Here is a 23,549-nt window from a genome sequence, read left to right as displayed (position 1 = left end):
GCCTCCTTTGGCATTGGGTCTGTCTGCTCTAAGTATTTGGTAGTTCTCTGGAATAGCTAGCATAAGGGCAGGGCCTGCTGCGTCATGGAGCCAGGATTCGGTTTACTGCAAGGAAGTCTAAGTCATCAGAGGATAATATGTCTGCAATTTCGGCGGTATGTGCCATAAGGGTGTTAGTGATAGAGGGATGGAGGTTAGTTCGGACAGAGCCAGGGGGAGAGCCCAAAGAAGGGGACGGGGAGGGGTGAAGGAGGCAGGAGGATGCCAAGGCAGCGCCTGACACACGTTTCATCTGTGGAATGGCAGAGAAGGAGGCTGGGGACAGGGGAAGTCCAGGAAGGAAGAGAGGAGAGAGTGGACGGACAGGAGAGAGGGGTAGTGAGGGGTTGGAAAGAGGGATGTCTGTCAAGATTAGGGCATCCACGGTGTGCCCTGCAGAGTGGGTTGGGCCAGAGGGGAGAGTGTTGCAGAGGTCGTGGAGAACAGTGGCCACATCAGGTCCCCAAGGAAGATAAGTTTGAGGGGGGAGGCCCATTCAGAGAGGAAAAGGGAGGAGGGACCAGGGGAGAGCAGGGGGGGTCTAGCTAGAGTCAAAGAGAAAATAAGGGAGACAGACAGCATGCAGACTAGGCTTTCAAAGGAAGAGTATAGTGAGTAGGGATGATGGAGGCAGGACCCACTCAGGGAAGATCAGAACCACTCCACCACCAGATTGGGAGGGTCTAGGGTTGGATATGATCTTGTAGCCATCAGGAAGAAGAGTGTCAAAAGCAGTGAAAGAGCTGACCTTGAGCCAGGTCTCAGTGTGGGGAGGATATCAAGGAGCCAACAGATGTCAGAGGAGAGTTTAATGGCAGAGCGAGAGTTGAGGGTAGTTAAGTGAAGCTAGTTACCTCCTTTAAAAGATTTGTGAGGGGGTAAAGGGATGTGGTGCGGACGGGGGATTTAAAAAGGGAAAGAAGTGTACAACCAGTGCTTTAAGTGGGCCGGGGCCTGCCGGGGCCAGGCCCTGGCCGTCTCCAAAAAGTGGGGCTGAGCCGGGGCCCCCCAACCCCACCACACCATGGCAGGACGGATTAACCCGCCACGGCAGCAGCCGCGACGGGCGATGCGCCTGCCACTTTAACATCAGGCAAGCTGACAGAAGTGCCAGCCAGGCACAGCGTTGATGTGACTGGTTGGCACTTCCGTCAGTCACTGTAACTTTCTCTGATGACCCCTCATCTGAGGGGCCATCAGAGGAAGCTAGAGTCCCTTAGTTTTCCCCTCGCCAGGTCACTGACCCTCAGCAAACCCGCGGGCTCCATGATCTAATATGCAGATTAGATCACGGAGCCCGCGGGTTCGCAGAGGGTGAAAGACGCCTCGGGCTCTGTGATCTATCTGCTCTGAGCAGAGATCACTGAGCCTGATGCGCCTTTCTCCTTTGGCAAGGCTTTATAAAAGATGCCTTCAACTGTGTACGTTTAAGCCATCTTTTATAAACGTAGAAATATTTCTATGTTTATAACAGACTGCTTGAATCGTACACAATTCAAGGCATCTTTTATAAAGCTTTGTTGACCAACAAAGCAGACGGACAAAAGATGCCTACGTTTCAAGCTGTCTTTTATAAACATAGACATATGTTACAAATGTCTATGTTTATAAAAGTCAGCTTGAAAAGTACACAAACCATAGTAAGGTAAGCACACAAGTGTGCGTAACTTACTATGGTTTGTGCACTTACAAGCCACCTTTTATAAACATAGAAATATGTAACATTGCTATGTATATAAAAGGTTTGAAAAATCATAAACCATAGTAGTACACAAACAAATATATGAATGCTGAAATACATTTATATATTTGTTTGCGCACCTTACTATGATTTGTGCACTTTTAGGCCACGCCCACAACGGAAGCCACGCCCCCAAACGAGGGCTCCCCCTCAATTTCTTACCCCACTTAAAGCACTGTGTACAACGTAACTCTTGAGTGGGAAATGTAGTTTAAGGACGCGAAGGCTTGCGCTATATCTCTGTGTCCGCAAAATGCCAAATAAGTTGTACTTTAGCTTGGAAGATTACTAATGGTACAAACACTGCTGATGAGACATATCCATGACGAGTCCCAGTCCTTTCTGAGCATGCATGGTAAACATGGTCTGTAACTGTAACTATAACGAGCACCGTACTCACCATGCGGATTTGAGTGCTTACGAGGACATAGGGCATGGTGGCTGCTACGGTCTCCTTCTGTCGTCGGGCACGTGACTAACCTGCCTTGTCCCGTTCAGCTAAATGTATCCGAAATGCCTACGCAGCTACTTGGTTTCATTATATCAGAGCGTGAAGAGGCGGACCTTGTACCTCAGAACAGGATGTTATTGCGCGTGCGTGGCTTCCGCCTCCAAGTGGGGATCTGTGACTGGATGCTGGTGGGAACCTAGTTTGTTATTGGAACTCGATGGGTCGTTTGACCGTGGATACTGATTTACGTAGGGAGGTAGAGTTCAAGAAACAGAAGTCCAGCACTACCCGAGGAAACCTGGGGTACATGGTGCCCGAAATTTAAAATGGCCACGGGCTGAATTTATAGAGTAGTGCATTTAAATCGAGCGGTAGGTGTATGCAAGTCCTTTCTGCATTCATATTTTAGGCGCTGATACTTTACTGTTTTAAGTGCAGTCGTCTCGAAAAGTGGGGAACGATTTTTGCTGTTCCCAAACTCGAAAGATTTTGGGGAAACGCATCTAAAAGAGTCGTTTTTTTCTGACTCCCGTGTAGCGATGCCCCCTAGGATGTGCGCTTGCGCCCGCCTTCGGCTTGGCAACGAGAGCACCGGCCCGGAAGTTGGACGCTGAACAACTGCTGGACAGAAGGTACATTAATAAATCGCCGCGTTCCTGTTCTTTGAAGGGAACTGTTAAGAGCGTTCCCCGTGAGGCGGATTGAGGGAACTTGTTGAGTGAATGTGATCGATCCGTTGTCAAGAGGAATCCGGGACTGACTGCCTACAGCGTGAGAGTTTAGGCATCGGAGAATTTGACAGGTGAACACTGTGGGGGAAAAAGGCACATGGTTTTTTCGCATCGCACACTTTTTCGTCCCAGAACTCGCTGGTCGTTCTCAGTTTGTTTCTTCGGTGTGAGGGGCGGAGCTTATGGGTGTCCATTTTTCTGGACATGTCTGTGATCCTAACCTTTACACCTATGTGCACGTATTTGTGATTTGGGTTAAACGTACTTTTGGGGGGTCTTTATCAAATGGCGCTTACTCCCAAGTATGAGAAGTTACTACCTTTTTGGCCACGTTGCCTATCACATTTGATGTCATATCGGTTTCTCTATCTCCTCACACGGTGACCTTTAAGCGTGACTTAATGTTTCTTTTTATTTCTTGGGGACATCAGATATTTATTTTTTATATGCATAGTGACCGTCTCCTAGTTCAAAAAAGTGCACGGCTAGCCAGCGAATCGCCCTTGTAAATTGACATGGAATGGGCAAAATGTTAAATCTTGCGCAGATTGCATGAGCTACGCGGGCATTTATAAGACACAACCCTAGAAGCAACTGTCACCGGTGGAATGCTTGGTCAGTGGCATTCGACCCGGCCATTCCATCAACGACCCCTTTCCTTGCAGCATGGCCTGACGAGAGAGTACGGCCATAGAGAAGTACCCTAGCGTGGAAAGATGAACCTGGTCACGCAGCTGTGCAACGTCTGCTGGTGCTAATTCATTCAACTAATAAAGACAGTAAATCATTAAACCTATCTCCTTGCACAACTGAACTGCCCTTGCTCACTATTCTTGGAGTGGCACAGCTCCACCCTACTGATGATGTCCAACTAGACAAGCACGTGTCTGGGGTTGCTGTTGATACTCTTGTTCAGAGAAGAATTGCCTAGCATTTCTGTGCTGGACTACCCGCAGGACAAAGACTGATCTGTTTGGGATATTTCTCCACTGTGAAACCAAGTGAGCTAAAAAATCTGGGTAAGGCTCTCGTAACTGGGACTAATGGCCCAGGAACCCCTTTTATTTGCAGAAATGAAAGCACAGACAAAGTTGCCATGTTTTTGGTTCAAAACCTTTATTAACATAAACCGTTTGGGAAAATGCCTCTCTGCTCCAATTGGAATTTCCCTGCCTTAAACCAAAACTATGGACCTGTCTTTGTCAGGATGTGAGAAATCAAAACCGTCCTTATGTGCAAAACGTTCTATCCGGGCCCTCACACTACAAACTAAATAAAAGGCTGCGATGGGAAGTGTTTAACCTGGTATTTTCAGAAAGTGTTTTTAAATGAAAATATAACTGCTCCAACATAAAGCTTCTCCAAGGTAACATAACTTTAGTTCCAGATGGTGGCTTCCTTCCCCTGGATTCCTCAATGGGATGGCAATGCTCTGATTACTTACAGGTAATCTTCATTACTCCTAGTCCTACATGTCCTTGTCACAGTACTTATTTCATGAGGTCCCTGCCTCCGACACAGGACCTTCTTCTATTTCTTTAAATTCCTATAACTCCTCCCCCACATGCACGTCACTCAGTTTCATATTACCAAGCCAGAGCATAGGACCTTCCCCGCAGGGAGGGTGAGGAGGGTCGTCAGTACTGTGACAAGGAAGAGTAGGACTAGGAGTAATGAAGATTACCAGTAAGTAATCAGAGCATTACCTCCACGTCCACTCTTCCTCGTCCCAGTACTTACTTCATGAGGTATACCAAAGCAGCAATGGGGAAACGATCCCAATGAGACACAGAGCTAAGAACAGTCCAGCAAACACACCCACAATAACTCTTAATTCACATCCCCACAGACAAATCTCCAACCACGAAGGAACCAACCCCCCGAGTGGGAGAAACTCAACCCATATTGGTTGATGAAAATGCCTAGACCAGCCAAGGCGGCAGCCATACAAATCTCTTGCAGAGAAACCCCCCCCCCCTGACCTCCCCCTTGCATTGTCCCAGGAAGCTGCCGAACCACTGGCGGACCGCCCCTGATCGTGTGCAGGCACAGGCAGGCCAGAAGCCACATAGGCCCTGGACTTCACAATCCGGAAACCACCTGAAAACGGAAACCACAGATGCGTTATGCCCAGCCCCAGCCGGACCAGAAGCAATCAGAAGACTATCAGATTGGTGGAGAAAAGCAAACCTAGCCAAATACTCCAACACGTCCCGCCAGACATAATGTTCAGCCAAGCCACCTCCTCATGCATTCTCGGATCATGAAAAGTCAGGGAGAACCAGATCCTGAGAGGTGTGAAAACCGAGATACAACTTAAGGGAGGAACTTCAGACCACACCTCAGCACCACAGAGTCTGGGAGCACCCTAGGAAAGGAGGGTGAAATAAGAGAGCCCCAATCTCCCCAAGCCTACAGGCAGAACTGAGGGCAATGAGAAAAGCAGATTTCAGTGTAAGATGTTTGATATCAATCTCGGAGAAAGGGCTTAAACGAGCCCCTTGAAGGAACCGTAATATAAGAGAGCGATTCCCAAGGGGGGAAGCCCTATATCAGCACAAGGACAGGAAGAAGAAAAACCCTGGAGCAACTTCCCCACCAACACCTCCCCATCCAAGTGACCATCAGAGCCCCCCAGAAGGAATTTCATGGAGGCCCACTGAGAGCGAAGCCTGGAAAAAAACGGCCAGGCCCCTGTCAAAAGCCCTTCTGGAGGAATCTAAGGATAGCAGAGAGGCCAGAACGCAGAGGAGGGATCCCAGACCGGCCATACCAGTCTCGGAAATGGCTCCAATGCCTGCTTAACACCTTCAGTGTGGAGGGTCTAAGAGCATCCATTTTGTACTCGAGTACAGGATCTGAGAACCCCTGAGATATCAACCTAGACTGAGCAATAGTCACACTGCCATTGCATCTGGTGGAATTCCAACCGCAGATCCTCTTGAAGGGGACAGGGCCACCTCCGAACCAGCCAAGGTTCCTAGGACCGAAGCTCCAACAGAGAGGGGAGCCGACTCCGGCGGGACCAGAACTGAGCTAACAACAACAGTCACCCTGGACACTCTGATGCGCCAAACCACCCGGGGCAGAAGGGGAATAGGCGGAAAGGCATAAAGAAAAACCCCAATGCCACTGTACAGAGAGGGCGTCCATCCCCCAGACCCCCGGCCTGAAACCGAGAGCAGAAGAGGGGAACTTCTGCTGAGGCCGGGGATGCAAACGGGTCTAGAACCGGGGACCCCAATCTGACACAGGTCACTGCAAAGACCTGGGCCAACAGGACCAGTTCCGCAGAGGAGTGAAAACCGGCGTCTGAGAAGATCCGCTTGAACATTGTCCACCCTTCTGATACGTGAGGCCACCAGAGACACCAGATGTGATTCCTCCCAGGTGCCTATCAGCGCTGCCAGAGCATTCAAGGAGCGGTCGGAACCCCTTTTGCAGTTGACATATGCCAAGGCCATCGTATTGTCCGATCGGAACAAAACCGCCGACCTTCCAGCAACTCCTCGTAGTACACCAGAGCTTGGACAATGGTACAACTCTTGCCAATTGGATGATCGCAGCCTCTCCCCAGATCTCACAACCCTTGAGCTGAGAGGACCCCCAATGTAGACCCTTTCTGCTGGTGTCTGTAATAAGAGAGGCCACAGGAGGAAGGACCATGCACACCTCAGCCTGTAGACCTGAAACCCCCCGCCACCATAGCAGGGAGACTCGCAGCGCTGGGGACACTGAAAACAAAACTACGAAAGCCGAGACGTCGGGAGCCAGTGGGAGAGAGTATAAGACACCGGGGGACATAACCGAAGACGGTCTCAAGGAACCGGAAAACACGCAAGACGCCACATGCCCCGTAACTTCAGCAACAGACGAGCCGAGACATGCTGCCTTCTGAGAACCCAGACCAGCCAGCAAGCGCCCCCCCTGCACAACATCCAGAGTACGCTCTCCCCGAAACGAGACGTCCGGACAAGCAGTGCAGGGTCTTGAGACCCATAAGCAGGTGACACATCCTAGAAGGCATAGGGATCAGGAACACCCGCAAGTAGCAAACTTGACCCTGAACAGGGAGAGGAACGGGCAAGATGGTAACCCACAACAACCGTTTGGAGAGAACTGGTCCCATGGCCAACTACTTGGACCATGAGCTGGGTACCAAGTCCTAACCATGCAAACCTGGACAGGAGGAGATGGGAATTGCAACTGATACCTCCCCTCTGGAAGGAGCCCATTACCCAGGAAGCCGAACCCCACCTGTCCCATACACCTCCGAGAAGATAGAGAGGAGGAGTCAGGGAAAACCGCCAGTCACTGCACTTGCACCAGAGGAAAATCGCAGGACGTTGAAGCATGCCTGTGCCACAATATAACAGCATGCTTGTCGGCCCACAAAAAGATCTGACTTATTAAAAGGAATATACAGGACAGCCCAGAAGTCCAGCAGACCATGGCCCACCCAGCCGACAGAGGAGCCACCAGGCAGGCTTCAAAAGGGCAGAGTACTATCACAAAGCGGGGCAAAGCAATCCATCCCAGATAGCAGACATCAAAGGTAACCCCCCCACCTGGGGTATGCCTACACTGGAAAAACCCACTGAAGTGACATCCCCCTCCACCGGCACCAGGGGCTCTGAGAACCCCTCTAAGCACAGACCATATCACTTCCCACAAATCTGAGAGGAGGTGTGAAAGCAACACATCGGCACCGGAGGACCTAGGCCCTAAAAGAAGAGACACTGGGAACCCTCTGAATGGCCATTACTTCATGATGCATTTTCTATAATTCCATGCCGGATAACGGAAATGAAAATAGTCTCCTTTGATCTTCCCTCATGCAGCTCAGAGGAAGAGAACCGGACAAGGAGTCTGCGTCCATAGCTAGCACAGACCCAAACGCACCACTAACTTGCCACATGACTGAGAGGTGGCTTGAGACCTGTATACAGTAGCTGGTAGCCTCAATCTCTAAATCGTTCCAATGCGTCGGTCTAGGAAGGATGAAGGGCCGAGTCATCACCGTAGAGACTCGAACCCGAAGTGTAGACTATGCCAGGCCGGTACACTTCCCGGCCGCTTGCAGACATGTCCAAATCCACGCTGTTTTCACAGGCTGCATGCAAAGAATACAGCCAACATCCGATGCATCCTGGGCTGTGTGTGTCTGAGGAGCGGGTGGAATGTGACATGCCTGTGACAGTGACAGTGACAGAACAGAGCCCCCGCACTTTCAAAGACTCTGTCACTGTCACCCCACGACAAGAAGCAGAGGGGCCACACAACAAAGGGGAAGGCTAGCCCATACTGCCAAGTGCTTGCCATCATTCCAGATGTGTACACAGAGCACGAGGAAAAGGCCTGTTGAATCAAAATGGCCAAAAACGGAGGGAGAGGGGAAAAACATCGAGCCCAGTCCTCCCCTCTCCTTACCTTCCCCTGGGCTGTGCAGGACCCGGGACACAATGCTCACGCTGCGGTCCGCAGCCCAGCAAAGAACCGAGCGATGCAATCCCGCTCAACTGTGACCCAAAGCCCCGCAGGTGGCCCAGGAGCAGCACCGCACCTGAGGGAGCCGAGGGCTCCGCCGCACAGCCCCCCCAGGGGGCCAGCAATCGGTGCTCCCTAGTGCCGCGCCTGCTGGAGGCAGGAAAAATTAAACTGAGTGACATGGATGTGGGGGAGGAGTTATAGGAATTTAAAGAAATGGAAGAAGGTCCTGTGTCGGAGGCAGGGGCCTCATGAAGTAAGTACTGGGACGAGGAAGAGTGGACGTGGAGGTAATGTTTCTTTATCTAATAGTTTTGTATGTCTTTTCTGGGTCCACAACAATCCTGTTGGGTATAAAGTGGTTTAACCTTGTAGTTTCTTTCTTTTAAAAAGTTCATTGTTTGTTCACTCAAACACTGTCCTTTCTTGGAACTTCTCTGTAGATTGCAGTTGCCTGGTATACTCTCCTGGCAGGGCTTCTCATATATTTATAGCTGCCAGGTTTACTCGCCTGGCAGTACTTCTTATGTTCATATGTTTGTTACAGTTTCTCTTTACATAAGTCTTCTTGGTTCGGTTTGTCTAGTTCTTTCAATGTTCACTTTGTTTTCCCTATATTGGCATTCCATGCACTCATACATTGTTAGGGGCCGTTTTTACTCAAAAGCAATCTTCTTGTTTGTCTCTGCGGCTTTACACCTCAGGAGACAGACTAAATGCCTGTCTATCAAGGACAAAATTATGCTCAAAACATTATCACTAACTCATAAATGCCTTACCTACGCAGCCCCCATTTACCTTTTCGAAAGAATATCTAAAAAACTCTGACACGGTCCACGCGAACTATCAACTCAGACTGCCTGGTTGTGCCCATATTTCAGTTAAAAAAGGCAAGGTGAACCAGCCTCCCTGTTATGGCAGCTCAAGCTTGGTACGCCTTACCCCCCCTCACTTAGAGCTAACCAACCATTTTGCCTGTTTAGGCGCAACACCATAAAATGGCTTGTTACGAATGACCCCTACAGCCATCCCTAATACTGGACATACGATGCCCCCTGGAACCACTCACTGCCATGACCTTGATGTAATTCTTCCCGATCACTACGCAAGCTCTTTCCTCTTAGGCCCTCTGGGATATATCAACCTTTAGCCTGTTTCTATGTAGATCCTTTTGTCCTAACAGTTCCACTGTAACCATTGGATCTGTATTTGCCTTGTATATACTCAACTAAATTTGGAACTTTTCTTTTACTTAAAGTTCATATTGTTCTACTGTAACGTTTGTATCTAATGTACTCAACTGTAACTAAGCTTAAAATATACCTGTAAACCTCACTGTGCTAAAGGTGCCCAGAAACCGCTGGGTTGGGTGGGTCATATAAGTAAATAAAAATAAAAAAAGTTCAAACTGTGCTTTGCGCGGTTGCCGAAACGCCCCGGCGTCCCCACTTTGCTTGAGCTGACTCACCGGCTCTGTCTGGCGTCTTCGGTCCCATTCACGCTTACACAGCGACACTCTGTCGCTTGTCTTCCACTCCAGACCACTTTGACATCTCTGGTTTCTCCCGGGGCTTCTGCACGCCTGCTTGCCTCCAAGTCCCGGTGAGGGTAATGCTGCCGAATGCCCAGGAATCGTCTTGTGGTTCATGCCGTTTCTCTGGCCCTGCTTGCTCACGCAACAATTCTTTGTTGGCATGCACCTTGGTTCCACCACACCAGCTCGTGACTCCAGTTTCCACATGCCTCCAAGGGAAATGCAACGTCTTCTCCTGAGTAGCCTCTCATACTTTGGTTTCCGTTTTTAAATGTCCCACACACATGTTCTTTCATAAAACAACTAGCACGCTCATTGAGCTTTAAGCTCCTGTTGCTCTGCCACATTTTGTTCATCCTCCTTGTCTCAGTACTTGGGTGGTTGTAGGAATTGGAGTCCAGTGATATTAACTGATGCATAGTACTTGGAGAATCTCTTTCAATGATTCTATATGAAAGATGAGTCCTGTATGAAGAGGAATTGGAACTGAAAAGGAATTTCTCTGAGCTTTTTCTTTTCAGACCGTGGCTCGGAGTTTGGCCTAAAAGGTCTCTGTATCCCCTAAAGGGGGGAACAGATGCATGGCAATAGGCCCATTAGGGTAAGGTATTTGCTATCTGGTCTTTTTCATCAGCAAATGGGGGGGGGGGGGAATACCAAGTCTCATCCAATGAAGCCATGACATCTCCCCGATGTCTCCTATATGATCCTCTCTCATATAGCCGCCCACTACCCCCCCTGGGTCTGGATCAGGTAATGGCTGCTGCTCCCTTGCCACATGGGAGGGCATTGCCGGGGGATCCATGATGACTCCCGTTGGATTCATCACAGTACCCCATACCTTTTTAGCAGTATCCGGGCCAACCTGACAAATGAACGCTAAAGACATTAACCTCCAATTCCATGCTGCAATTTTTTCATTTGTCTGGTACATTTAGGATAGAAACTGCATGACAGTAAGAAACATAACCTCAGTCAAGGGTGAAACTATTAGTTTATTAATTCCACATATATAATATAAAAATCAGGATACAATTCCCAAAAATGTCCTCTCGAAGCTACTTCTCCTCTCCGGAGCACCCCTCTCCCTGTTAACCCTATCCATCCCAGCAACTCCTGCTACTCCATACCATACATGTTAACCCTTGCTGCGTTATCTATGTATAGCTTGCTTTTGCTTTCCAGTCAGGTTGGTCCTAGTAGGGTTGGTGCTTTATACATCCCATACATACATAAAAATCCTTTTGTGACATTATGTATGTGAATGGATTGCAGGGATGTCCCCTGCTCATCTTGTGTTTTAAAAAAAAAAGTGTGGGTTGCGGGGGTGTCCCCCGCATGTTCAATGTGTGTCTCTGCAAAAAAAACTGACTTTTTTTGTCGGGAGACATTTTGGCGGGGACATTATTACATGGAACAGGTCAAAGTGCTTTAGAGTATATGTAGATTACTCCAAAATGACAACCATGAATATAATAGTTGAAGTGTAGTATCATCACTTGTACAGCCCTGACTAAACTCATTGTGAACTGCAAATATTGTGGCAGACTTTGAAAGTCCTAATATTTGTTTAAAAAAAAAACGTTCTCAGCTTTCTGGATTTGGGCATAATATTCAAGCCTCCGCAAATCTGCACCATTAAGCCAATTGTGTGGGTCTTGACGTAGTACACCTTCAAGACTGCTTTGTCTAATCCATTAAGTCTAAAATAACCCCATTAACATGAGAATTTATTTTGTGGCTTGTGTATGTGGGCTAAGCCCTTTGGGGTCTCCAAAAATACCAAGAACCAAATATGTGAAAGACTTAACGCATTCCTATTGGAGGCGTGCAGGACAAAATTATGATACATTTTTTTCTTATTGTGGACTTGGCGGCATTGATTGGAGGTATTGAGTTATGAAAGAGGCAGTGGTATTTATCTGTTATGAAGCATGGTGAGGTCATACAGTGTCGTTGGTATAGTTTTAATTGTGTGATATTGCATGCATGTCTGATATATGCACTCGCAATGGTGAATGATGATGAAATTTGGGTTCAGGAAAGTGTCTCGCGCTCAAAAACCCCTAAAGTTGGAAAGAGTCCACTAGTATAAAGTTTATATTACTGAAACGACTCCGATAATAAAGTAATTGGTGTTTATTCCTCAAATTGTAGACAGCTGACACGTGTTTCGACCCCTGGTCGTTTTCAAGGCTGTTGTAAATTGGCACCCCATACAAAATAAAAATGTATCACATAATCAAAATAAAATTAATATTGTACATTGGTCACATGGCAATGGCCATAAAGAGTGAATCAAAAGAAATGGGGTTATTCCAATTATTACATGTTTGAAATACATGCCATATAGTGTCACAGGTCAGGTCAGAGACAGGAATGGAGTCAGATGGAGATCGGTTGATTGAGAGAGAGATAGGAAAGAAATTGTGAGAGATAGGAAAGCAATTTTAAGGAAGACACAGATTAGAATAAATGAACAGTCATTTGGTCGCTGTTTTGGAGAGTAGTGATTTGACTACTAAATGTGAACAAACCTGATGTGAAAGACATATTTCATGCAAAGTAGTCTGGAAAGAACATGTGAAGCCATCCTGTCTAGCCCAATGTGTTTATAACAGGTGACTACCCAGAATTATCAGTAGTACTACCAAACACCTGAATGAGAATATACCGGACTATGGTGCAATGATGGAGTGTTACGTCAATGGTGAATGATTTGATTCTTGGTGAGTACGAAATTACGTGCTGCGTGCATGTGGAGAATGAGGCGAGTGGCTTTTTATGCGTGAATAGTAGTCTGCAACTTTACATATTTACCCCTGTTCTAAATAATTGGTATACAAAAGGAGGCGTGCTAAAAGGCAGACCTGCTGGACGCCATTAGCAATGTGAAGTTTGTCTATGCGTTTACAGCATATGCTAAATCTCACACGCATTTTAACTCCCAGTGCATTAGTTGAAGGCTGTCTAATGAAGACCCGGCTGACGTGGCCTGAATGGTAACTCAGACTTGAACAGCTGACTATTGGATGCCAACCTGAGTTTCATGAAGAAAGGGGTTTGGTAAAGGTGGAAATATTTGGCAGTCAATAAGTATCGATTGGTTCTGTTACATTGTGCCAATACCCTCTGTAGGGGTCGGCCAGGATAGTATGGTCTTTACCAGGAGGTGAGTCTTGCGTGCACCAGCCTTCCAAACACTTAGATGGAGCATCAAGAAGAGATATGGCCTGGTACATTTGTCATACATTCGTATCTCCCTTCTTTTAAATCTGAACAATTAAAGCCAGATGTCAGTTAGGCAGAATCCACCCTGTATAGCCAATGATATTGTATTGTTTTGTATTTGTTATTTATATAGCGCTCTCCCCACTTGTGTGGCCTCAATGCACTTTTTCCTTGGTTGAACGCCCTTGGTGATCGTAGTTGTGGTAGTTGGAGAGTTCTAGAGGGGTTAGTTTAGGACAGGGGTGCACAACTGATTTTGACAGAGGGCCGAAAGTACCTTACATGAGGGCTATAGTGGGCCGAAAAGTAAATGTGGGCGGGGCGGTAGGCGAGGCGTGGCAGGAGGCTTTTTAAACCCCCAATTTGTACTAAACACATGGAAAAAGAATGTTTTTGAGGGATAACGATTTTTATTTGCATTTCAAACTTACATTTTGTACTACACATTTTCCATTGTTAAAATGCATTTCTATTTAGTTATTGTATCTCGCCTGTTTAACTTTTATATATTTTATTGACCCTAGATACAGTATGCCCCATGGCCCCCTAAGCCCCAACCAAACATTATGCCCCATGTCCCTCACCCCCAACCAAACACCATTCCCCATGGCCCCCTCACCCCCAACCAAACACTATGCCCCATGGCCCCCTCACCCCCAACCAAACACTATGCCCCATGGCCCCCTCACCCCCAACCAAACACTATGCCCCATGTCCCTCACCCCCAACCAAACACCATTCCCCATGGCCCCCTCACCCCCAACCAAACACTATGCCCCATGGCCCCCTCACCCCCAACCAAACACTATGCCCCATGGCCCCCCTCAACCCAACCAAACACTATGCCCCATGGCCTCCTCACCCCCCAACCAAACACTATGCCCCATGGCCTCCTCACCCCCAACCAAACACTATGCCCCATGGCCCCCCACCCCCAACCAAACCCCCCCAACTCAGCACACACACAAACATGCACCAATACAGACCCGAACCCCCACCCCCCAACTCAGCACACACACAAACATGCACCCATACAGATCCGAACCCCCCACCCCCCAACTCGGCACACACACAAACATGCACCCATACAGACCCGAACCCCCCCACCCCCAACTCAGCGCACACACCAACATGCACCCATACAGACCCGAACCCCCCACCCCCCAACTCGGCACACACACCAACATGCACCCATACAGACCCGAACCCCCCACCCCCCAACTCGGCACACACACAAACATGCACCCATACAGACCCGAACCCCCCCCACCCCCAACTCAGCACACACACAAACATGCACCCATACAGACCCGAACCTCCCCCACCCCCCAACTCAGCACACACACAAACAAGCACCCATACAGACCCGAACCCCCACCCCCCAACTCGGCACACAAAAAACATTCAAATCAAAACATTCATACACAACCGACACACATCCGACACCCCCCACCCCCACATCTCGACATACACACAAAATACATTCAAATACAAACATTCACACACCCCCCACATCTCAACATACACTCAAAATACATTCAAATGCATTCATACACATCCGACACACACCCCCCGCATCTCAACATACACACAAAATACATTCAAACACGAAACATTCATACACATCCGACACACCGCCCCACCCCCGCATCTCAACATACACACAAAATACATTCAAACACAAATATTCATACACATCCGACACCCCCTCCCCGCAACATACACACACAAACCTAAAGCAAAGCAAAACAAACCCGACACACAAACAGACCACTTACCGGAGACGTGCTGGAAGGCAGGCAGGTAAGCGGCAGGTAAGCTGGAATCGCACTACGACTGGCGTGGTCCAAGGCTGAAATGCCTTCCGGCATCAAGCCTTATGGACCACGCCAGCCGTAGTGCTGGCCCTCCATTGGTGCAGCACACACGCATTACGTGGCTCGTAGGAGCGACGTGATGCGTGTGTGTGCTGAGCCAATGAGGGCCAGTGTTTTCACCGGCCCGGAAGACAACAAAGAATTTCCTAATGGAGGGCGGCCGCGGGCCGCCCTCCATTAGGAAAGTCTTTGTGCCTCGCGGGCCGGTCAAAAGGGCATGGCGGGCCGCAACTGGCCCGCGGGCCGTATGTTGTGCACCCATGGTTTAGGAGATACGTGTGTGCATGTTGCCGTTCTAGGACTTGGGTGGCTGGCAAGGCTGGACTAAGTAGCCCGAGAGAGGTCAGACACATGAGTGGGTGCTGTTGAGGGTTAGAAATAGATTACTATTGTTGAGAGAGTTTATGTGGGTCAGCTATACCAAGTTCTTTCAGGTGGCTGTCGCTGCATGCTAGTGGTAGAGGTGTTGAGGTACGTCCGGTGTTTCAGTCTGGACGGCTATGTGTGCACTAGGCCGGATGTGCTTAGCCGTAGGCGTATTCTATCATGCATGGATGCTTGGCCGTGCCTGCGACCTGTGTCCACGCTAGTGATGTGAGAGATAAGTACCATAGATTCAAGAGCCCTGTATAGTGGGAGAGAGGCCTACACCTGCCGATGCAACAATGAGAGACTTGAGTAACAGTCTAGTATCTGTTGCTCCTATACAAAGCCTTCGGTATGGCATTAGGGCCAGCACTCCTGAGTGCCAATTACAATTGAAATCTCTGCCATTTGTTACTTCTCTCTTGTTTCTGGATAGTGTCAACTTCGTCAAGTCAAGCCAGGCCTTGCTCCCTTGACTATGATCTGGATTGTAGATACTCGAGAGTCTGTCCATTTAGATGACATATTATGCACTTTGTGACAAATCTTATGAGGCCGTTCCCCTCTCCCCGAGGGGGAGACCCTTTCCATGAGGCCAGGGAGGTGGGGCCACTACCTTATAGTGCCCCTTGGGGTGGTACTTAGCGTGTGGGCCTCATGGGGAGGGATTGTTACTCACCACTCCGAAATAGGCCGAAGATGCAGAGGAAATGACCTTAGAGATGTTGGTGGTATAACATTCAAAATTCAGCCTTCCATCCCAGCTCCCCTGAGTACAAGACTCGGGCTTCCTCAAAGAAGGGCTCTTTTCCACAATGTACCTCTCTGCTGTTTGAGTTGGGACAGACAGAGGTGTCAATTGAATAAGAGCGGGGAGAACACACACCGCCAATACCAATGCTGCAAAGGAATACAAAGATATTAGACAGTGTTGAGATTATGCAAGTGATTAGAACAGTTGAAATAATTGGGCAACTACCTAGATAAATATTGGAGTGGAGTTTCCCCGGGATGATCTACAAAGAATAACACAAATGAGTGGAAATGATCTAAATCAGTATCGGTTCCAACTATAGCTATAGGATTGATAACAACTGACCTGAGTAAAGATAAATGGAGGAAGAAGAGTCCAGGATTCTGAAGACGACGACAGGAGAAAATAACACAGGGAAGTTAGTATAGGGAAGTAACCCCGAATGGCACGAGGGACGCACTAGTGCCGGGTTGGTGCAGTTCAGGAAAGCGTTTATATGCACGTAAGAGCAATCTCACAGGAAAGTCACTCAATGTCCCAGAACCCAACAGAGGACAAATATCCAAACTAGTCGTGGAGGTAACAATTAGCAAAGATGAGGAATGTCTATCAAGTATGTACCTGAGTACATGAGTATAGTTGAGTAGCCGTTGAGATGATCCGGATAGTAGACAGCAATTTGGTGTGCAGAGCAGCAACCAGGAATAAGAACCGCAAGGCACAGAAGAGCGCCAGATCCAGTAGCGTTCAGAGTACAACAACCAGACGAGCACGACAGGAACAAAGGAGGAGACGAGTCAATCCAAAAGTCAGGCAAAGGTCAAAACCAGGAGTTCAGATGAGGAATCGTGTAGGGAGACACGAAGAGGAAACGGACGAAACCGCGTGTAGCTGGTAACACTAATTAGCAGCAACGAGCCCCTTGGAAGACGGTGGTTTTATAGTCGTAAGAGGGGCGTGGCTTGCTGTACGTCTTCCACATACAAGACGTGTCAGGTGACCCGGAGTGCGTCGACGTTTGTACAGACGCCATGGTAGCTTATAAAAGACATCAGTCCTGGCCCCATAGGCGCCAGGCTCATTATGGGAATGCTTGGGTGCACTTACCTTGATGCAGACCATGCTGCAGGATCCCGGCCTCCTGGAGGCCTGAAAGGAACTACTTTACCTGTGGGACTAATTTACCATCCGGGTGTGGTCGGGGAAGGATACATACCTGATTGGAGGAAGGATACATGCCTGGAACTTCTTCCAAGGCTATTTAAACCCCACCCGAACAGCCACACGTGCTTCGCGTTTTCTGCATCTAGCAAATGGACGCTCACCGTGTCTGCTCCTGCATCCTGACTTCTGCCACGCTTGCCAGCATCCTGGATCACCTGCAAAGGAAGAGAAGAAGAGAACAGAAGAAGGAAAAGTCCTTAACTGCTAAATCCGCATCCCGGAGACATCTCGCCGACAATCCTGAAAAGGAAGACTTTAATTTAAAAGCTCATCGCGTCGATCGCTGCAGGGCCCCATTCCATTCACCTTTACAGGGCGCCTCTATGTTCAGCAGCGATCATCCGGATTCGCAGTCACGCCCCAGCGCCTAGGGAGAAAAAGACTAGAACAAAAGGTGAGAGAGAGAAGGGAATAAGGAAAGCTAAATCTCCATGTTAAGACTTACATGTTGATTCATTCCCTCTTCATTTCGGGTCCGCGCCGCATCCTAGCATTTCCGGACCACGGCCCCTATGGGGAAAAAGAGACATCAGCGTTAAGGAGCGAATGAAAAGACATTACCAAAAAAACGCTCATTAAAGACTTACCTGATTTCTACAAGGATTTCACCTCTCATCTCGGGTCGGTGCCTGTTCCCCGGCATTCCGTACCCCGGCCCCTATAGGGAAAAAGACACTAGCATTAGTACATTAATGCATGGACACAAGGGGAACCTCTTATCAAAAAAAACGTACCTGGAAGCCAAGCAAGTTTGGTTCTCACCAATCCGAAAATCCAGTGAAGTAACTGGATGCCAACGCGCCCCTGCATCAGAAGCAGGATGGAGAGCTGGTCCTTCCAGACCTTACGGTGACACGCTACGAGAAATCACAGAAGGGTTTCAAGGAGGGTGAGAGGGGAAAGAGCCTGCAAAGAAGTCGTATTCTGCAAGGAGGCCCCCGGGGAAGCCTAAAGTGTACAGGGATACACCCTCTGGAATACAGAGAGGACATCATGGGATAATGCGGTACAATACACCCTAACCCACCTTTCTTCCCTCACCTTCTTTATCTTCCTCTGATTTCATAAGTTCGCCTGTGTATTTGTTACAACAATAGTACCACTAATACTAGGACGAGGAAGACTAGGGCCCACTCCACTGAACTATCTGTTTTGCTTTTGTCCGTCGTGTGCAGTTATCCTAGAAAACAACTTAGCAGACCACACAGAGCAAAGGTTCTTGGACTGAAGGAGGCAATAACCCACACTTAGACCAATAGTTAGAATATAATCGTCTCTTTACAGGCCCTTTATTCACATAAGATCTAAACGCATACACCAATCTGTAAATTAATAGGGTTGATTATACATAAACTTACACATAAGAGAAATAAGGATGGTTATGTTACATCACTGTTAGTGTAGTTGAAGAATAAACCTCATCTCAGCCACCACGTCACTACCCAGTCCAGAGGCAGGTATGCAGAGAGATCACATGTAGTAACTGGGTCTGGAGCGGAGCGTCCTCCCTTTCAGCAAGACTTGGTCACCCGGGGTTCTAATGCTGATCCTGCTACCTGGATATCCCTATCTTATGGGGAACAGATCCCCGCCCACCTTGAGTTACCAACTGGCCCGGCCGAAGGACAGACAGCAAGCATGGGGGCACAGAGTGGAAAATTCCAGTTAATACTGTAAAAACCCAGCTCGCCTCCTGCACGTTCGTTCCCAGCGCCCCTTATCACTGCACCTGCACAACTACGACTCCCATCTTGGCGTGTCCTTGATTGAACAATGTGCCAACTATCCTCCATAATGAGCTCATTTGCTTCCAAATATACACATTGCAACCGTGGCGAACTCGTGTCTGCTAATTGAGTTTACAGAAATGTAGACTTCTATTGCAGTAATGGAAGTGAATGTCCAAAACGGCCGCGCATTGGCGCCATGTTTATTTTGCTCATTTTCGCACACGCATTACTCTCCACCCTCTGGACATTCAATTTCCATATCCAAATGGATGAAAAACATACCTAATAAATGTGGGATACAGGAAATCCAAAAATATTACACAATGCCCCTGGAATCCATGAAAATATCTGATCCCACCAGCGCCCGTCCTGATCTTGAGTGACTTGTGAAATCGGGTCTTTTAAACCACCAATATGCTTTTTGATGGAATAGGAACAATCCTCTAAATTATAACACATACCTTCAATGGCATTGCAACCCAAGTTGTGTTTCAAAAACAAATAATCAATAGCAGCCCTGTTCTGCAAAATAGCTTTTCTAAAGTTTTTGTTGTCTAACAGCAGCTCAGTTAATGCTTGAGAGGTTTCATACGCCCTTTTACTACAACAGAAGCCAGTTTAATTAGGGATTTATAACTCCCAGCAGCTAACCTGAACACCCCATCAAAGAAATAGCCAGTGCCAACACTTCAGCTTGGAACAGCAATCGCACATTAGAATCCCAATCGGGAGATAAACCAATATGGTGAACAGCATGGGTAGAGCGGCGAATAGCAGGCTGCAAAGGGAACATCATCAAGCAAGGCATGAATTTTGTTTTAAAAAATTGATTAGCAGAGTTTGTTAAATTAAAATGTTTTTGATTAGCAAACTGACCCATTAGCAGGTACCAAAATTGTTGTCACCGGGCGTTATTTATACCCAAGACCTGAAACCAGCAACAATAGAGCAGTTTTGCATACCGCTGAAATAAGACATTAGTGAGAGGCGTCAGGCCTTGCAAATTCTTTAAACTTCAGCTAGCACTGCAGGTCGAGTAACTTAGTTTACCTTTTCAACCTAAGAGAAATGCACTCGACCCATAGCAACAGAGGACAACAAATTTAAAATGCGATTTCTGTAAAATGGTGCATGTCACTACAAACCCACTTTATGTTTGGCACACTGCCGCCACCCAGAGGCAAGCCATGTACAATGAAAATTGTATTTGACATTTACTGCAAAGTGTAGATGCTTAAATAAGTTTCAAATGACTCTCGCAAATGCTACTCGCCCTTTATAAAATCTAATCGCTATGCTAGTGGGCGAAAAGACGTTGCGAGACATAAAATGAGTTTCTGTAAAATGTAAAAGGTTAGTTCCATGAATGGACACAAATGAATAGATATCATAAAAAGGCTCTGAAAGTCGTTTGGCCAGCTGTCACCTGCAGGTGGTAATATATATCATAATCATAAAGCAAAGTGAGCTCTGCAGGCTAACTACAGTTTTTGGTATTTCATTAGATCTCTAGATATACAGACTGGATGGAACTATTGATCACTACTTTGCATAAGCATCTAGTACGCTTTGTGTATTCGTTATGCAAGAGGAAATAAAGAGACTAAGCAGAGTGGATTGCGTAGCAGACATGGAACTGGGCAAACTATTTGGCATGTTTATAGTTTGTGGTCATCTCACTTTCAGGGTACCTGGTGTAAAGGAACAGGGTGAAAGTAATATAGAATTTCATGGAGTATGGGTTTGCTCATGGGTTGAGCACTACAAGATGTAGGCAATCTGCAGGCTACAGAACTAGGTGTGCCATCAAAAGCATTTGATCATGTACATTTAAGTGTTCACTCATCAATGATGCATCTTCCCCATAAAAAGAATTATAGTTCCCACTATGCAATTTAGATACAATAACCTAAACCTATGTAAAGCACAGAGATAATGCACTGTTTTACAGTATCAATACTGTAATTATGCATTATGTAACAACTTACATTTAGGAATGGTATTGCATGACTGCCTTTAAATAAAAAAAAAAAGAAAAAAAAAGATAAAGTTGGCACATACTGGTCTTTGCCAGACAGCATATAGAAAGCTTAATGAAAGTATAATCCCGATTACTTCTGGTTTGCAATTATTTGAAAAAGAAGAAAATTCTTGCCTAGCGCGCCACACATGCCTTTAGGACGAGGGGAGGAAATGATTACTGCTGTACTTTCCATTAGCACTTAAAGTGAACAGAGAAAAGAGGGTGAAGAGAGCACTGAGGTAAAGCGAGGAATGCAGGGTGAGCTGTACTTTCATGGAAGAGAGCAACTTAAATAGCTAACTTTGCTACACAAGTGTCCATTTGAGTAGAAAACCTACAGAAATGCATAGCAAATTGCTATGCAACACTGCTTATTTTATGCCTTGTCAAGCTAAGGCTTGTTAAGGTGCAAGGCCCCCCAGAAACGTTAGCAGGAATGTATGTTTACTACAGGAAAATCACCAACCAGTAGGGACCTTGTCGAATGTGACTTGCTGCCAAAACAGTAAAATTACAGAACATATTAGACACATCAGTACAGATAGATTTAGATCGGGCACATAAACGCTTTTCAAAGTCAGTGCCACTCTGATCACCAGTCAGATCTAGTTGCTGACACTTGCCGATGCGTTGAGGATCACAAGTCATTAGATGGCACACATCAGCAGGAGCAATATTGTAGGTAATAATGCGAGTCATAATCCTCCATTTGCAATCCGTGTCAGCGCAAAATCGGTAGTACTCGTAAACAGAATCCTCCAGGAGGGAGTCATTGTGCAGTACTCCGAAAATGTGCTGCAACATAGGGGCCGGCGTAGGCACAGCCACGAGGCACGTTGAAATCGAATTCCTAGCATCGCGAACGTCAGCCAAACAGAAATGTGAGATGTTCAATACATGACGGGCCCGGAAGACCTGTATATTCTCGGGTTGATCCACAATTGCGGCATAGCCATGGTGAACAAAAGACATGGAAACTGCAGAGGGGGGGCAAAATATGCCCACACCGTTTCCTGGATACTTGCAATTACACCCAATAGTGACACTTGCGGTTCTCTCCCATCTTGAGCATGAGGTCCTGCATGCAAAGTCTCCTGAATGTGTTTCCGGTGACAATGGTAGAAACCTTGCAGTCTGTTGCGTCCACAAGCAAACCAGCTGCACCGCCATCAAATAATTAAACCATCCATGTCAACAGAGGCTCACCAGCCCTCTGTTTCAATCGGTTGATTGTCTCCCCAACCTCCTGCTGAGTAATCCTCAAATGTTGTCATATCCACTAACCAACCTCCTGGATTATTCGGATTTGGCCCTACTCGCCTTCCCTTTCCGACTCACTCTCCGAGCTGGTACTATGGAAAACATCTCTGTCCCATTGCTCAGGGTCCCAATCAACCCCTGCGGAGGCAGTTGGTGTCGGCACCTTTTGGGTTTTCACCCTCCCACTTACAATATTTATATCGAGCAACTCTCAACAGCAACTTGCTCGGCTATTGATTGATATTTATCAGCCTTTTCATGATACAACTTCATTTGAAGCTGCTGTATTCACGCAATCTGCTTCTCAGCAGTCAGCCCCTTTTCCAATATTAAGACATGCACCTGCAACTCTATATTCTGTTGGTGTATCCTTCTAAACGCATGCAACAGAATACACTGAATACATTCCCTTTTTCCACGGGCACCTGTTGCAGGCACCCCCGCCACTTTGGCCGGACTTGCCTATTCTAAACTCGTATCCCAGGTCTCACTCAAACCTGCGCCAATGCCCAAGTATGTGCCAATTTATCATATGGACTCTTTGTCCACTCTGGGATCGTCACCTCGGGACAGTCTCTGCCTGCAGAGCTTCCTTTTTTCCTAAATGGGGAACTCATACCGTCAATTAATGTTTCACGTCCCTATCACCAATGCCTCGGACACACTTTCCTTCTGATCACAAAAAGAGAATTGCTTTGAGTCCAAGCTCCAAATTCGTTGGGTTCTTAATAACGGCACAAAGACTCTGCTTGCAGCGCAAAAATGTTTTGCTTTTGTGTCCTGTGCAGTTGCCCTAGAAAACCAATTACCAGATCACACAGACCAAAAGTTCTTGGACTCAGGGAGGCAATAACCCACACTCAGACCAATAGTTAATATAATGTGTTCTTTACTGGCCCTTTAGTCACAAAGATATAAATACATTCACCAATCTGTAAATGAATAGGATGGATTATGCATAAACATACACTAAGGAAAGATATGTTACATCACTGTTACTGTAGTTGAAGAAGAAAACCTCATCTCAGCCACCACACAGTCCCGAGGCAGGTAGGCAGAGAGATCACATGTACTAACAGGGTCTGGAGCGGAGCGTCCTCC

General features: G+C 47.3%; 2 protein-coding genes across 7 annotated transcripts in view; one reads left to right on the top strand and one right to left on the bottom strand.

Moving 5' to 3' along the window:
* GCHFR (GTP cyclohydrolase I feedback regulator) overlaps positions 1-2,360 on the bottom strand; it is a 124,755-nt gene extending 122,395 nt beyond the window's left edge. The window contains exon 1 of the mRNA XM_069637575.1: positions 2,181-2,360. Coding sequence (XP_069493676.1) covers positions 2,181-2,216 — 36 coding nt within the window. The 5' untranslated portion in view covers positions 2,217-2,360. The remainder of the gene's footprint in view (positions 1-2,180) is intronic.
* The window catches only part of RMDN3 (regulator of microtubule dynamics 3), a 548,832-nt gene that overhangs the window by 185,325 nt on the left and 339,958 nt on the right, over positions 1-23,549 (top strand). The window contains exon 1 of one of the 6 annotated variants that reach the window (XM_069637573.1): positions 2,401-2,419. The exons of 1 other annotated variant lie outside the window; for it this stretch is intronic. The gene's annotated coding sequence lies outside the window, so the exon portion shown is untranslated. 4 more of the 6 variants (XM_069637571.1, XM_069637570.1, XM_069637569.1 and 1 more) reach the window with 4 other exon arrangements.

This window comes from Ambystoma mexicanum, chromosome 14 (assembly GCF_040938575.1).
Source record: "Ambystoma mexicanum isolate Mex_15411 chromosome 14, UKY_AmexF1_1, whole genome shotgun sequence".
Lineage (NCBI taxonomy): Eukaryota > Metazoa > Chordata > Amphibia > Caudata > Ambystomatidae > Ambystoma > Ambystoma mexicanum.
This window is presented reverse-complemented; position numbering and strand designations above follow the sequence as displayed.